General features: G+C 40.3%; 1 protein-coding gene across 3 annotated transcripts in view; it reads left to right on the forward strand.

Moving 5' to 3' along the window:
• Window positions 1-18,005, forward strand: part of CPQ (carboxypeptidase Q) — a 487,125-nt gene that overhangs the window by 387,359 nt on the left and 81,761 nt on the right. For all 3 annotated transcript variants that reach the window (XM_081265871.1, XM_081265869.1, XM_081265870.1), the window contains exon 7: window positions 8,091-8,292. In XM_081265871.1, the coding sequence (XP_081121997.1) occupies window positions 8,091-8,292 (202 nt within the window). The remainder of the gene's footprint in view (window positions 1-8,090; window positions 8,293-18,005) is intronic.

Below are 18,005 nucleotides of genomic sequence, written 5' to 3' on the forward strand. Positions count from 1 at the left end.
AACATTAAACAGAGACGAGTGGGGGGAGAGAAAGGGAGAGAGAAGGGAAATCGTATGGAAATGGTAGGAAACCCTCAATGTTACACAAAATTACATATAAGAGGTTGTGAGGGGAAAGGGTGGGGGAAACAAGGGAGAGAATTGAACAACAGCAGATGAGGTAGAGAGAGAAGAAGGGAGGGGAGGGGAGGGGGGATAGTAAGGGATAGGAGAGGTAGCAGAATACAACAGTCACTAATATGCCATTATGTAAAAATGTGAATGTGTAACCGATGTGATTCTGCAATTTGTATTGGGGTAAAAATGGGAGTTCATAACCCACTTGAGTCAAATGTATGAAAGATGATATGTCATGAGCTTTGTAATGTTTTGAACAACCAATAAAAAAAAATTTAAAAAATAACATACTGAGATAAGGAGTATAAACTGGGACTGGCCAGGGCAACAGGGATCTGTGGCTGTCCTACTCCTCGGTTTTTTTTCTCAATAACTATTGAATAGATACATTTGCTCCCTGAAGAAAACACCATACACCTTGACTGAGATATGGGTTAATATTTTGTTTTTAGTTTTCATTGAGTATCAATATGTAGGAAACAGTTGGTAAAGGTAAGCAACTCTTTTATCTTTTGTAAAATCATTATTGGAGACTCTGTCTGTTATTTTGTTCAGTGTCCCTCACATGAAGAGCCATGGAATAATTCCTCTTAGAAGTGAATGTTGGGAAATGCATTGCCCCTTCCAAGGAGCTGGTAGGATCTCGCATTCTATTCCTAGATGTTGCAAGCTCAGTAATACATCAGTCCTCCCTCTTACATTGGCAGTCACGAGCTAGAGCTAGATTGTACCCTCAAGTTGTTTTTAGGGTCCAGGTCAAAATTTTTGCAACTGTGATTTTTTTTCCTCAAGCATCTGTGAAGTACCTTTTATGTGCTAAGCTCTGTTGATTAATATGGAGATGCAGAAGGGATCCACCAGACCTCTCTCCCTTGAATTCCTGGCATCTTCTTGGTCCTTGAGCCTTTACCTACTCTTCTAATATGTTATTAAGATCTTTTCTTTGCAGAAGCTTTGGATTCTTTCAGGAGCAAGACAAGTATAAAACATAAATTAGATAAGATGGAACTGACCAGCATATTAGGGGCATGATAATCAGGAAAGATTTGGGCGGTGGTAAGACACGAAGATATTTGAGGGAAGCAAGAGCCCAGAAATTCATACTTGGGTACTACGGTTTTTAGGAGGTTTCAAACTCACTACTGTGTTTTTAAACGAGAAGGAGGAAAAGACTTTTAATAAGCTATAATTATTTCTAAAGCTATGTTTAGCATCTTTACTAATATTACTAAAGAGTCTTTGATCAAGTAAAGCATATGAGGATATTGTCATAATCCTAAAATGCTAGAAGTGCTTGTGTGTATAGAAACAGAATTCATGAACTGGGTTTTAGTAGGATTTCTTCTAGGGTTAAGTGATATGTGGTTTCTTGGGTATAAAGTAGCTTATTTTTTAGGACATGAAAATGATGACTAATGCAATTTTAAAAAGAAATAATCTGTCTACTTGTAAGAAGATGAACTCATTTGTCAGTTATAACCTTAGGAAGAGACTAAAGAAAGAAGCTGGGGTAGCCTTCCCAGCCAAGGGAAAGGCAGCAGGAGTCAACACAAAAGCACTCTCCTGGGGACAGACCAACACCATCCAATGTAAGAAGCGCATCTTTATGTCTGTGCAGCACGTCAGGGTTAAAGGAAGTGCGTCAGTGAAGGATGAGCTCTTCCTTTTGGTAGTTTGCACCTTCCAAACATGGAGAAGGATGGGAGTTGGTGGGGATAAGGAGAGACTGACAGGGAGTAGCCTGGGAGGAAGGGGATGGAGAGGAAAGAGAATGCAAAGTTCAAGGAGTCTGCGTCTACAAAGTCAGTGATGTCGAACGTTTCTCTTTTACCACTGCAAATGGAAATGAGTATGAAGCCAGTAACATGAAACATTTGGCCAACGTATGGCGTTAAAGGAATCACACTGTAATTGTGGGATCTTCACCAGACATGGTGGCACACACCTGTAATCCCAGCAACTCAGGAGGCTGAGGCAGGAGAATATCAAGTTCAAAGCCAGCCTTGCCAGCATAGCAAGACTTGTCTCAAAATAAAAAGGGCTGTGGATGAAGCTCAGTGGTAGAGCACTTGCCTAGCATGGGTGAGACCCTACGTTCAATCCCCACTGGGTCTCACTGTGTCAGCTGTGCTGAGCAATAGCTCAGAGTGCATGCACGCGTGCGCGCGCACACACACACACAGATTGATTTTGAGGTCCACTGCCTATGATCAAATACGTTGCTACAACATCAGAAAAATAAGTAGACACTGTGATCGGCATTAATTTAAGCTTTTTTAAAGTTGATCTAACAATACCCTGGATCTTGCATTCTTTTATTTTTAAAAGCAACGTGAATACAGTCCTATTTCTTATATACTATAAGTAAAATACATCTTTTAACCAATGTTCATGCCGTATTTTTATCCTGCCGACTCACTGCCGTTACCATAGTGACATTTAGAGAGGGATCAGATGCCTTTGTAAGTTTAAGGGCTATCTGCAGACCCTGACTAGCCCAAGAGGAGAATTCACTGAGATCTAGAGTGCTTCAAATGACATTGTAAAAATGGGATTGCCTGAAAACACAGGTTTGTCTCACAGCAGAATTCCTCTGCACACAACCGTGTGATCGTGCTGGAACGGGGTCCCTGGAAGCTCTCCATTCTGTTCCTGTCTCCAGGCAGGTGGGGGCTAACCCACAAAAGTTGTCTGCAATTTTTGTACTAATGCGACTTACCCAAGACTTCCCATTTCCCCATGCTGCTGCCAGTTTAGCTGCCAAATGAAAATAACTTATGGCATTGCACTTTGTCATCTTTCTTCTAGATCTCCCTTGGGTACCCAAGGCTGTTCAAAACAGAATGCTGAAGACTGGTTAGAAATAAAAGCATGAACTTCAGGGTAGACCTGACCAGAAAGTGAAGCCTGTTTCTGGCTTTGCAGGGCAGGGGAAGCTTCTTTAGACCACGAACATTGGCAGTGGTCTGAGATGCTGCTCTGTAAAGACTGGCCACCTCCTCCTCCACCTCCACCTATACCTCCACCTCCACTCTGGAAGCAGAGGACTCCAGGGCCATCAGCAGGCTATGAGAGATGAGTGCAGTGGCTCAGCTTGTACATCTGGGAATGAACTGCTTTTCAAAACCCATTTTGTGCCCACTACCTGACCAAGCAACATCACCACTACCTGTGTAAAATATGTCACCGCCACCATAAAATGTTAACATTTAGTGGGGCAAGAATGTCCTACCAGGGCTGATTGCCTTGTGTCAGTGGGGATTTCTTCTTATGGGAGGGTTGGGGGGTACCAGGGATTGAACTCAGAGGCACTCAAAAACTGAGCCATATCCCAAGCCCTATTTTGTAGTTTATTTATAGACAGGGTCTCACTGAGTTGCTTAGCACCTCATTTTTGCTGAGGCTGGCTTTGAACTCGCAATCCTCCTGCCTCAGCCTCCTGAGCCGCTGGGATTACAGGTGTGTGCCACTATGCCCAGCTGAACTTTATTTCTTTGATGATTGATATGGGGCTACATGATTAATTAAAATAATGAGGGGGCTCTTGTTCTTTTCATTTGATTTTGGGATTTCAGTGTCACTTTAGGTCAAAACCAAAGACATTTTGAGAAAGATGAGAGAAACACATTGATTTTCTCCTGGTTTTCTCATCAGTTATTTTCTGTAGGTTATGAGAAAATGAAAATCTTTTAAACAAAGAAGAAACTAAATTGGGGGGGTGGGGTCAGGGGTGGAGAGGAGATGTTATTGAATTTGGGTCTTTATTTCTGAAGAAGAATCGCCTGGAATTTTATAAAAGCCAAGAATACAAACATCATCCCTGTGTTTATATTAGGAAGTGAGCATTTTAAAACATGCAATATGTATTTTAAACAATCTTCTTCTTTTTAATCTTGCGTTGCACCCAAAGAATGTGAATGGTTACCAAATTGGTTTTTGGCAGAGTTGCTTGACCCTTAAGAGGAAAAAAAAAAAAGAAGTGTTATAAGATGTGATTGTAGCACATGACAAAGCCATGAAGCCTCAACTCTGAGCAGATATTAGCTAATCCAATGATCCCAACCAGGGAGGTTCCCTGAGGGCATTTCTCTACGTTACATTATGCACATTATGTGGTAATGAATGACAGTTTCCCTGGCGCCAAATAGAGAGATTCCTTTATTAAGAGAGCAAAGTGGGGGGGTGGTGCAGATAATAACTGAGCTTATCGTTGAACAGCGTGGCCTCCTCGTCCGTACACTCCAGCTTGTCTCCATGGATGCTGGTTATCTCAGCAATAAAGCATCCCGTCTCTTGAAGCAGGTTTCTTCCCACACCCTGTAAACCAGAGGAAGACTGTCTTGGTGTGTGTGCTAGAAGGAGTTGGGTAAAATGGGCATGGCCTGCTCCTTGTCACTAGCAATAATCAGGTTTTCACATCCACCCTGAACATAACCCAAAGCTCATGGCATATAAGGAATCTGGATGTTTGTGACTTTGGCTCCTAGGAAGCAACAGTTGTAGCAGCCCGGGGACCCATTGATCCATCTCAGCCTCTCTGAGCAGAGACATTTTGTTTTCCCAAATCCTTCACCATGTGCTAACAATTAGATAATGACTCCATAAATGTGGAGCAAAGGCAGTGTCATGGACAGTGGGTGGTTTGTTTTCTTAGTTCTTTATTGAAAACATATGGAGAAGTTTATATATAAATAGGAAACAATAGAAAGCTACCATCATGTTAGCAGCTAATACAACTCTACATGAATGGAAATCAAACATCTCTACCTACGCCAGAATGCTGGCTTACTGATACCTACACATCCTGTGTTATTTGGCTATAAAAAATGTTTTATTAAATTAGGCTTTTTATTCCTAGTTAGGAAGAAATCTGGAGCAAGGGTTTTTGTTTTTGTTTTCTATCTTCTCTTTGCTTAATTAAATTGCTTTATTAGCTGGGATAATAAATTCTATCCAAGCAGACCTTATATTGAGATCATGAAGTTAAAAAAAAAAAGAAAGAAAGAAATCTATACATTTCTTTAGCTATAGTCTCGATTTCTGATTTAAAAGTGTGGACTGGTGGCTGGAAAGTTAGAGGTGACCTCGGGAGACAGGGCAGTGGGGTTGAGACCCGACGCCTGGAGGGGCAGACCTCTGTGAGTTCTGACCACACTGCTTACTAGCAGGGAACTGTGGGAAAGTTGGAAAGCCAAATGAACCTCAGTGGCTTGTCTGTGAAATAAACGAAACAGCAGTTATCTTGCAGCACATGGGATGAGCTGCAAAGCATTCCACGGTGTCTGTCTTGTAGGAGGCACTGAAAAATGCTAACCTGTCATCATCATAATCAGCTAACAGAATAGCTGTTATTGGCACCATCCTGACAGTCTAAGAGGTATTGATGGCCAGTTCTGAGAACAGTCACACAATCATGCTGCTGTTTATCAAGTGCTAACTGTGCACCAGGCTCTGCAATGCAGTTGCTCACAACTCCATGAGCTGGGGATGAAGGTGGGGCACTATCGTCCCCATTTCACAGCAGAAGAAGCTGAGAGGTTATATGGAGCATGCAAAGTCACACCGCTAAAGATTGGTTACTAAGAGGCCGCCACCCAGTCAGGCAAACTCCAAAGCCCATACTTTTCATCTCTCTGTGAAAATGGCTGCCACATAGATAGCTCATGCTACTTTTGAAATGTTCTTTGTTTACATTACTCTGTATACTCCTGTCAACATCCTGTGACATGGCACAGTGGCACTCCCAAACTGTGAAGTCCCCTGTCCTTACCACATTTATTCATTTGCAATTAAAGGAAGCCAGGAAGCACTTAATGAACATGTTGTTAGAAGCCACTGTAAGTTGAGTTCCTGCAACGCTTTCACCCTGGTCTACAGAGGTCATTTCTTTAGAGGTGCTAGAAGCTCCAAGTGCACAGCTTAGGAAAGAGCATTTATCCCAACCTGAAGATGATAAGGCAAGGGCTAAAGTGGGGTGACTTAGGGAGAAGGAGGAGGCCAGTCTCTCCATCCTAGTAACCCAGAGTGTCAGTTGCTATGTCAGGAAGAGAACAAATGAATCCAAGCCTGGTCCACCTCACCGGCTGCTCATTAGTGTGGGATCTGACTGCTAAACTGCTCACTAGCTCCACTTTTAACCTAAATAGTACCCAATTAGGAGCCCTTCACATGAATTTCTTGTTGGAAACATAGAATATGCCCACAATATGGGAACCCTTACATATAAAGTCACCCAATTCTGTTTTCATTTGTAAAATATACTTGATTTTTTTCTCCTGTTTACAGGCAAGGCAGAGTTCGGGGTGAGGAGGATTGGAGGCCTTCAAGGGGAAAGAATTAGTACTGCCAAATCGCAAGTCACCTGCTGACCTAGCAGCAATGTACAGTTAAATGATCCCTGAATATAGGCCACAAATGCAAATATTTTGCATATTATTAATTCTAATGATGCTTCTACCGTAATACTGTAGCCACCAGCTGAAAGCCGAGGTGGCCCTTTCTATTATAAATGACTTGGGTCTTTCAGTGAAAATCACCATGAAGACAGAAAATTCCTTAGAATGAAAGTGGAAACACGAGCAGGCTTCTGCTTCGTTAACCTCTTCACCATTAACAACGACAACAAAAATCCAGGCGTCTCAGGGCCTCCTGCTCAGGCCTATAAATGCTGGCAGTACCCTCCCTTGGAACCCGCCTCTGCCCTTGCTTTTTTGTGGCCTCAGTATGTTTCCACAGCAAATGTTAAGAAATCACTATAAAGTAGAATCTGCTTCCGGAGAAAAGATACTTATGCAACTTTCAAATTGGTTATGTAAGTGAAAAGTCATCTTAATGCAGAACAAGTGACTACTCCCATATCCATGCCAGCAGTGGCACTGTGGAGTTTCAGAAAGCAAAGGAATTCAGAGCAGGTGCTACCATTTGCCTGCTGTGTGACTTTGAATGAATCACTTGACCCCTCTGATCCTCAAATTCTTTCCTATAAAACTGCATCAATAATAAAGCCTCTTTGTTGATTTTATGAGTTTCCAGAGAAGACCGAAAGAGATTGCAAATGTGGAAACTCTCTGGAAGCAGTATACCAATGTGATTATTGATTTGTACTAGATGAGTAATGAAGAATGAGTAATAGTGCTATCCAAAGACAGCTTGGGAATAACTCAACCAAATAGCTGATCAGTCTTGGAGAAGGGGGTGGCTCTTGGGAAGCAGAGGGCCTGACCAGCTTGAAGGCCCTGAAATTCGCAAGTCAGGGCTGGGTAGCAATTTAGCTGTGCAACCTGTCGAGAGCCTGTTACAGTGGAAGCTCTTGCAGTGACGATATTGGCTACATCAAATCACTGTAGGCTCTCTTACCAGACTTTGTTTGGGAAGAGTTTACAAACTGGCAGCCTGGCAGAGTTGCCTGGGATTAGAGTGCTGTGGTTTCACACCAGAGAGAGCCGTGTTTCATGTCTTGTTCTATTAGTGCCTCTCCAGGGATTCAACAGATGGCACAACAACAAAACCAGAAACCCAAGACAAACCTGCCAGTTTGATGCCTTTTAGCTCCAGCAGAACTCACAATTAAAATGAGATAGAATATCTCTGTGGAGGGAAGAAGTTCGGAAACAAGTCCACAGGGCACGCCGCCTTTTGTCTGAGCACGTCCAACGCTCCCTGGAGATCCCTGCCACGTGGGAGGGGCTGGCACAAGCAGAAAATTAGCTAAAAGAATAATATTGCTGATAGAAATAATTGAGCAGCTTTAATACATTTCCCTTCATTGTATTTTTTTTAATCCTTCCAAGGCAGGGCTTGAGTTTGGCAAATCTCAGGGTAAGTGACTGTGCACCTCAGAACCATCAGGTGCAGACCAGACCCTAAGTCAGGCAGAGCCACGTCTGTCTTGGCCTTTGATTGTTCCCAAGGAGAAAGCACAGAAGCGGCAGATAGGAACCAAACATTTTTTTTTCTCTCTCTCTTTTGTTCAGGTAAATATTTCCAACTACAGTCTGGTGATGGAGTCTGACTCGGGAACCTTCTTACCCACGGGGCTGCAATTCACTGGCAGTGATAAGGCCAGGGCCATCATGAAGGAGGTGATGCGCCTGCTGCAGCCCCTCAACGTCACCCAGGTCTTCAGTGATGGCGAAGGGGTGGACATTAACTTCTGGATCCAAGCTGGCGTGCCTGGTAAGACAAAAAGATGAAGTCCATGTTCCTTACGTATGGCCACCGATTTAAAATAAAATCTCTATTTAACGAGGCACAGTGGCTACTCGTAGGCCAAGTGATGCGTGGAACCCCTAAGCTTTTGTCTATCAGGTATAATTTGATGATTCTAAAGTTGAGATAATGGTATTCAGTTTGCATTTGTTACCCATCTGTCTTTTCTTTCTAAATGATAAGCTCCTCTCCCCTCCCCCCCCAGAGATTCTGATTTAATGACTCTAGGATTTGGCCTAGAAATCAGTTGTTTTGTTTTGTTTTTTAAAGAGGTATCTCTGGTGATTGTACCACAGTGATCTCACAATCAAAAATTTGAAAAACAGAGTAGAAGGCGATTAGGATCACTGACACCCTTCTCATTCTGCCCTGTGCCAGGAAACCTTTACTGATCTAAATTCTCTACCCAAAGAGCGTGGCATCTGAAACTTTACCATGAGAGATTCATTCTTTGAGGGTGGGGTGCTTCCTGCTAATTATGTTTTTTCCTTAATGCAAAGACTTCCATTAAGAGGTTGGATATAAACTGACTTGCCCTGATTATGATTTTTATCATATACATATCCTGAAGAGAAGTTCTAAGTCTCTGGGGACAGGGATGGAATTATGAAGTGGGAATTGACCTGAGGAGGTGACAGAAATAGAGGCAGAACAGTCTCAAGAAGACAAAACTTGTGCAACCTCATGAATGTGCCCAAGCCCAGGCATGGAAAAGCGCTCTTAAATGTTCATGACTCCTGTGGTCCCCAGCACTGTTATATACATAATCAAAATCTTGTTCAAGGAGCCATCTGCAAATTAGTCTGTATTTGTATTACACAAATAGGAAGGCCAGACTTTGAACATTTTAACATTATTGTTTCCAGAAACTACAAAACATTTCAAAGATACAAAAACAGTGTCTTCAAGGCACATCCCACTCTAGTCTTGTTTTGTTTTGTTTTGTCGGCAAAATAAATTTCACCAACAGCATACTACACAGATTTAAGATTTATAAAAAGCTTATTATTGAGATATTGAAGGTTTTAAAGCACATTTTAAGTTTTAAGGTTTATATTAATCTTCCATAACTAGAAATAGAAGTTTTCCTTTATTCTAATACAAGAACCTGGGCTGGGGATGTAGCTCAGTGGTAAAGCACTCACCCAGCATGTACCAGGTCTTGGGTTCTGTCCCAGCATGGAAAAAAAAAAAAAAAACTAATACATGGACCCAAATTCTCTTCATTTGTTATGTATGTCATTAACAATGATGGTGTCATCTCTGGACAGATCCATATATCGACATATATGTCATTGATAAACTTGATCGAAGTTAAGGGAAGAGAGTTTGCCCTGTACATCACATAGAATAATTTGCTTGAAATTTTAAATTTTTACTGAGCCTAAACTTTTCAAAGGGAAATTATTGAAATTTGAGAACCCCTAAGGAAGCTTCAGGTGGCAGCTGTGAGGAGCAGACTGGTAGAAGAGGGTGAACTGCCCTGGAGACCTTCTGGGGTGGTCACGGGAAGTGAGAAGGAACTAGAACCTACAACAGTATCGGGGCACAAAACCTTGTGCTGTTTCTGGCTTTGTCGTGTGTGACGGCGAGATGGCACTGCATGTCCACCTGATCCCTGAGGAAGGTTCTGTGTGGAAAGCATGGATTGATTTGATTGTCTTCACCTGAGGGAAGGAGGCCTGGTCCTTCTCAGCCATGATGAGGTCAGATTTGATATCCACCTGCTGAAGTGGAGTGGGGAATTTGAGCCCATTACCATTCCTGAGTAATTAACTTAGAATTTGTTGAGCTCTTGCTATTTATGGGGTGCTAGTTTTGCAGACACTGTCTTTGAGTCCTACCACCATCCTGTGAAGTAGGTGAAGAAACAGATTCAGAAGGGTTAAATGACTCAGTACAAGTCGTCACTGCTGACAGGGCCAAAGTCACCCTGAGAATGAGCCAGGCTGGTGTCAAGGCTGCTGGACTTTTTGCACTGTGAACAACACAGGGACGTTGGAATGCTGAGATGGTCCTCCAGATATCTGGCAGCTCTACAATGTTTATCTTACCCAGCTCTTACTTATGCAAAGGACTGCAGTTCACTGCTGCTCCAAAATAATTTACCTCTGGGAGAGAGGAGTCTGTTATTGTAAATAACTACTTGTTTTTTTCCTCACATTCTTGGTTCCACTCCCCTCCCTGGCTCTGTAGATTTAAAAGGCAATAGTTCTTTTAGATGACTATAAATGTTTCCTGGAATTTTTAAAGAAATTTTTTTCCTTTAGAGTATTGAAAGGATGAACCAAATTATCTCAGCCTTCCCCTGAATTCTGTTCAGCTGTCTTTTGAAATTTCAGGTTTGGGCTATTCCTGGAAGAAACAATGGAACTGCCCACATTAGAACTTTTGTTGCTTATTGAAAATTTCAAGAACTTTCAAAAACAAAAGAAACCAAAGAAGCATAATTGATCTAAAAAAGAAAAGAAAACTTATGAGTTCTCTGTATTCTTAAAGACCTGGCAAGTAAAATATTCAAACCTAAGGATAGAATTCAAAATACTATTTAAGTTATGTTTAAATAACTGCTTACCTAAAATTTGGAAGATTAATGAGAAGTAATGTTTCCACATTCCATCCATCTTTTTTTTCTTTCATTGATTCAATGAACATTAATTGAGCCTCTAGTATGTTTAATCCTATCAAATTTGTATGATGCTTGGGCCCTGGTTTCTTAATGTTCCATATATGCTGAATACCAAAATATGAATTGAGAACACAGAGAGAATTAAAATTCAACCTGCTTTTCACTAGTTATATAAGACAAATAGATCTATTTATGACAGGATCGTCTTTGGAAGAGGAGAGATAATGTCCTTCACCCATCTAGATGAAATCTGTAGCAAAGTAAATACAAGGCTTTGGAGGAAAAACTTTTAAAATGTGATTTCTGCATAAATGATCTATTCCAGATCTTGCTACTCCAGCCTTCTGTCCTTCTGCTCTTCCCACCAAATCCTAGATGTTCCTTGAGGCACACTCTGCAGGTACTATTCATTGTCCTTCCTCAGCCCATGGTCCCCTATTACTTGTCTGAATTTCCAAAGCACTCCTGGTCCTTATTCCACAATCTGGCACTTGACCGCTTATGACAACGTTGCTCTTGGATGCATCTTGCATCCAATCTTTAACCATTAGTTCTTAGAGTCTAAGGCCAGTATTTTCTACTGCCATGCCTTTCACATAGCTTTTAGTTTAATTCTGGAAAATACTTAAGTTCTTGCAATTCTAACATGAGAGTAGAAACAAAAGCGTTGAAAACAATGTTTGATAAGGTTTGGGTCCCTTACATTAAGAGTGTAGATAAAGGGGCTGGGATGTAGCTGAGTGGCAAAGTGCTTGCCTCACATATGCGAAATCCCAGGTTCAATCCTCAGTTCCAAAAAAGGAAAGAAGAAAAATAAGGTGAGGGGTGTGGGGGAGTGGAGGTAGAAAGGATGCCATGAAAAAAGTCAAAAAGATTTTAAGATATTGGAAGAATGATATATATTAGGAAGTCCAGCAATTACAATTATTTCTCTTAAAAGAACAAAATTTGAGAAGATGTTGAAAAATATCTTCTAGTACTTTAATGATTTTTCTGCATAAAATGGTGAACAGCTGTTCGCTGAGTCTTTCAAAGATAATTTCAAAGATCACTTGCGACAAGTGATCTCAGAGGGGTTTAAGTTAGTCTCTATTCACTCCAGAGAGTGAACAGACTATAAATTTTAAAATTTGTGCTTGATTTTCTAGGTGCGAATTTAGAAATAGGAGAAATTTAAAGTAAACAGGACTTGGAAAACATTTGGTTGCATGTCCCAAATTATAATTGAGGCTTTTGGATTGTGGCACCGTCAATGAGACAAGGGACAGAGGAGGAGGAGGACCAAATGAGGATACTTGGTGGAAATGATGATTCTCTTAGTATGAGCTGAAAGAAAGGAATCTCTTTCAGTTTGAATATTTCAGTACTGAGGTATAATATATGGTTCTCAGATGTCCCAAAATGCATCCCTCTTGAACATCTTTCTTTAGAAACTCCTTCACAAAACATACACTAATGGAAAACTCAGATACCCTTTTAATATGACCTAAGAGAATGATTCCACTTTTATTCCATATATACCAGTAAAACTTTCCTCCTCTGCCTCAAAATCTGTGGTTTAACCTTTTTCTCATTTGTTGGCTTGTGGTAGAATGTGCTGGAAAAAATTAGAGACCTTGAGTATTCTGGCTTCTCAGCTTCTAACTATATGTGCAAATAATGTAATTTTTCTTTCTAAGCCTCACTCATTTATTGTTGAGTATCTTCACTTGTCATCTACTGTATAGCACTGGACACTCGGTAGTGAAGGGAGTGGTGGACATCCCTATCCCCAGAGACAACACAGTCCAGTGAGTGACTCGTGGGTATCTCATCTGCAAAGTGCATATGGTAACTTACAAGTCATCATTTCCACCAAGTATCTTCATGTGTTTCTCCTCCTCCTCTGTCCTGTCTCAGTGACTGTAACCACAATCCCCAAACCTCAGCATAATCTGGAACATGCCACCAGTCTCCAAGTCCTGTTTCCTTTAAATCCCTCCTATTTATTCAACCCACTTCCTCTACCCCACCCCACAGACTTGTCTCATCACCACTCACTGATTCCTACAGCAGCCTCCTAGGATTACGCTGACCCACATTCCCAGTCTCCTTCCACCTCCTGGGCCCACTCATTCCAGAGCAAACTGCCTACATTGAACATCAGTGCATCCATCAGCTGGGTTGCTTTTGTCTATGAAATAAAACAGAAGACCCAACTCAGAATGGCAGGAAGGGGATTTTTAAACTTCTCTTAAAAGGAATGTTCAGTCATTCAGCCACAACAAGGACCTCAGTTCTTTACATCTTTCACATGGCCATCCTTGGCATGTTGACTTTTATCTTCAGGCTTGTCACCTCATGGTCTCAAGGTGGCTGCATTTGTTCCAAGCTACACATGTTGTACAATAGTGGAAGAGAGAACGTCTGTATCTATTTTTAAGAGTGAGGAACTCTTTTCAAGAAGCCGTAAAACAGGTTTCTCCTCAATCTCATTGGCCAAAAGTGTGACACATGTCAGTGGCTGAGAAGCATTCTGCTGATGGAGTAGAACTACCCAGGTTGGCTCATGGGGATCCAATTCCACTTCCCGGGCATGGAGTGGAGCCCCATATCCACTGAAAATAGCTTCTGGATGTACAAGAAAATGTCTTTAGGAAGAAGACAAGGATTTCCAATGTGCAAAAAATTAAAAGTAGCTGCAATGTCAGATCGTCTGTTGCCACAGTCTGGCTGGGCACAATTCAGGAGCCACTTGTCAAAAGAAACAAACTTTATTTTTAGAACTAAAAACGCCAAACAAAACAGCTCCTCAGGAAAAAACCCTCAGAGCCCAACTGCCACCACCGGCTTCCCACAAGCCTCTCACCCCCACACAAACCTCACCACCTCCCACAATCCTCCTGCTCTTGAGGCTGATTGGCTGGGTCGTGTGGGCGGAGCCAAAGAAGTCCCCCAATGAGCAGCTCCGTGGAGGAGCCAATCAGTTAGATGTTGCTGGGGCCGCTGTGAGCCAATCATCAGCTGGCAGCTGGAAGTTTGCTGGCAGCTGGAAGTTTGCTGGGGCCCCTTTGGCTGTGGCTCTCAACATCTCCCCCTCTCTGTTTAAACAACAAGCATGTGGCTTGGGGACCGTGCCTGCCTTAGGTTGTCCAATACTACATATGGCCCTTACCCATCTTCGGATGAGCTGACCTCAGGGCGTCAGCCTCCTGTCTTAGGTTGGTACCATTGTAATTGGATCTTACCCGTCATTGACTACCGGTCCAGTATACAGCCACACCTGTGGAGAGGTCTTTGTCATGACAAGCAGAAGGGAGGAAGATACACCAAGCCAACTGATGGCTCTTGTTGGAAAAATTGTACCACCAATGACATCATCAGCAAAAATACCCCAACACTACCACAAGTCGCTGCACCAACAGATAGTTCACAATGCCTAGTCTAGGCAAGTCTAGGCAAGTTCTGCAAGTTCTGCACATAGTCTAGGCAAGTTCTGCAAGCAGTTCAGTGATGGCTATTGCAGAAGCTGTAGATTAGTTTTATCTTTGTCTTCACCGGCACTGGGATGAAGATAGGAATTCTGGCAATAATGGCTAAAGAAAAAATTATGTAACATTCCAGAAGGCACTAAAAGAAAACAATTTTCTTAACAATTTACATTGTCTTCACCAGCACTGGGATGAAGATAGGAATTCTGGCAATAATGGCTAAAGAAAAAATTGTGTAACATTCCAGAAGACACTAAAAGAAAACAATTTTCTTAACAATTTACATTATCTTGAAGAGAATTATTAAATATAATGAAAAGGTAAGGTGAGAATTATTAAATATAATGAAAAGTAAAGGTGAAAGTAAACAAACAGATCTGTTAACCTCCTTTTTTGTTTACATATTAAAACAATTCTTAATAGTTATTTACCCAATTTAAATTAAACCATTTAAATCACGTGAATAAAAAAAAAAATTTGGATCCATTTTTTCATGAGCGCTCATCATATATGATATATGGACATACCTACATTCAAACATATAACACAAAACACAAGTGTGCACACATAATATAATACATATAACACATAACATAATAGTAAAGGCCTTATAACTTTTTACAGGTGAAATCTCCATTGCAATGTTTAAAAACTCTATAGTCAAAAAAAAAAAAATAGAACTGATCAGCAAAACATTAACCTAGGTCTGTATGAGCTCAAAAAACAAAATAGAACTTCATGATATGGGAAAGGGCAATAATAAAATAGATATTGAAAAAAGCATCCTGGTTCTGTCGCAGATGTAAGGATAGCCAAATTGGAGTTTTGGATATCAGCTGTTATGGATTTGAGCCAAATCATCTTCTTTTTGGTCTGTAGAAATCGCTTTAGTTAATCTCTCTGGAATCCAAATCGGCTGCTGTTTTCCCTGTGGAAATACACAAACAGGCCCCCGACTCCAGACAATCACTGGGTCAGGATTTTAGTTAATCTTTCCGGAATCCAAATCGGCTGCTGTTCTTCCTGTGGAAACACACAAACAGACCCCCGACTCCAGACAATTACTGGGTCAGGACCTTTCCATTGTCCTGTTAGAATATCTTTCCAAAGTACCTTGGGCTTATGTACATTTTTTGGACACATATGCCTTTCTGCAGCACTAAGTCCTGATGAATCCAAATTTAAAAAGTTTAGAGTAAAAAGGGTTATTTTAAGTTTATCTTTGGGGAATATATACCCCTTCCCAATTCCGTCTTTTTGCTTTAATAAGTACATTTTAATAGTTTGATGAGCTCTTTCAACTATGCCTTGTCCCTGTGGATTGTATGGGATTCCTGTTATATGAGTAATGCCAAATGATGAGCAAAATTGTTTAAAAGAGGTAGAAGTATAACCAGGGGCATTATCTGTTTTTAACTGTTTTGGAATGCCCACAGTGGCAAAATTTTGTAAGCAATGAGCTATAACATCTTTAGTTTTTTCTCCGGCATGAAGGGAGCCCATCAAAAATCCAGAAGAAGTATCAACTGTAACATGCAAATATTTTAATTTTCCAAATTCTGGCAAGTGTGTGACATCCATCTGCCAAATATGGTTAGGTATCAATCCTCTAGGAATTTCTCCAAGATTAACTTGTGGTAAAAAGGTCACACAATTTTGACATTGTTTTATTATTTGTCTAGCTTGTTCCTTAGTTATTTTAAAATGCTTTTGTAAAGTATTAGCATTGACATGGAACCTTTTATGAAAATTTATAGCTTCTTCTAGTGTAGAGAAAATATGTATGTCATGTGTAGTTTTATCTGCTAAATCATTGCCCAAACTAAGGGCTCCAGGCAATCCTGTATGTGCCCTGATATGTCCTATAAAGAATGGATCTTTTCTGTCCCAGATTAAACTTTGTATAGTGGAAAACAAAGAGAAAACAGTAGAAGAAGGGGAAATCCTACCAGCATCTTCAAGGGATACTATAGCATTAACTATATACTGACTATCAGAAAATAAATACAGAATCTTTAAACATCACAAAAGCTTGTAATACTGCATTAAGCTCTACCTTTTGAGCTGATTGTTTGGGTACTAAAAATGTAAAACTTTGATCAGGTGTAACTATTGCTGCTGTACCATTATTTGACCCATCAGTGAATATATTTGGAGCATTCATGATAGGTGTTTTTCTTGTCATTTTTGGAAAAATTACAGGATGCAATGACCAAAAAGACAATAAAGGATTAGATGGTAAGTGGTTATCAAATGAAACATTAGATTTGCACATGATTATTGCCCAAGTATTTAACTCATTAGCTAATTCATCAATTTGATTCATAGTATATGGAGTAATAATTTTATTGGGAGAAATTCCAAATACTACCTTTGTTGTTTTTATTCCTTTGAGTATTAATTGTCCTACAGCCTCAGGATACCTAGTAAGAATAGTGTTAGGAGAATAAGATAAATGTATCCATAATAATGGACCTTCTTGCCAAAATACTCCTGTAGGAATATTTTTTGTTGGTAGTACAATAAATAATAAAGGCAAACATATCAATTCTATCCAAATGCATATTTTCCATATATGTTTCAATGATTTTTAATGCCTTTCTTGCTTCAGGCGTTAACATTCGGGGTGAATTTGGATCTGATGGACCTTTTAGGATATCAAATAAAGGTCCTAATTCTCCTGTTGGAATACCTAGATAAGGCCTTATCCAATTTATGTCTCCTAATAACTTTTGAAAGTCATTAAGTGATTTGAGTTGATCTACTCGTATTTGAATTTTTGGTGGACGGACCATGGTTGAGGATAATAAAACTCCTAAATAATTAATTGGAAAATTTAATTGTACTTTATCTATTGCTATCTCTAGATTATAATTTTTTAATAAATTTGTAAGTGTGGCATAACATTCTAACAATGTGTTTTTAGCTTTGTGTGCTAATAATACATCATCCATATAGTGAAATATTTGTAGTTCAGGATTTTGATTTTTAAGTGGCTGGATTACTTTGTTAACATAACTTTGACACATAGTTGGGCTGTTAGCCATCCCTTGAGGGAGTACTTTCCATTCATATCTCTGATCAGGACCTTTATGATTCAGTGCAGGGATAGTAAATGCAAAACGTGGACTATCCTCAGGATGAATTGGAATTGAAAAAAAACAATCTTTAATATCTATAACTAAAACATACCAAGTTTTTGGCAAAGCAGACAATTGAGGAATCCCCGATTGAGCAGGTCCCATAATGACCATTTCATTATTAATGGCTCTTAAATCTTGCAATAATCTCCATTTACCAGATTTATTTTTGATGACAAAAATGAGAGTATTATGGGGAGATACAGAAGGTTGTATATGTCCTTCCGCTAATTGTTGTTTGACCAGATCATGGGCTACTTATATCTTTTCTTCAGTCAAGGGCCACTGAGGAACCCATACTGGTCTTTCTGATTTCCATGTAATTTTTATTGTCTCAGTGGCCCTTTGTGAAAATCCAACCCATGTCTGTCTGTTCCTTGATCTATTTGTATTGGTGCTGCTATACCTTGTTCTTGTTTTTCTAATCTTTTTCCTTTCCTA

The sequence above is a fragment of the Spermophilus citellus genome, assembly GCF_964194105.1.
Source record: "Spermophilus citellus genome assembly, chromosome: 14".
Classification (NCBI taxonomy): Eukaryota; Metazoa; Chordata; class Mammalia; order Rodentia; family Sciuridae; genus Spermophilus; species Spermophilus citellus.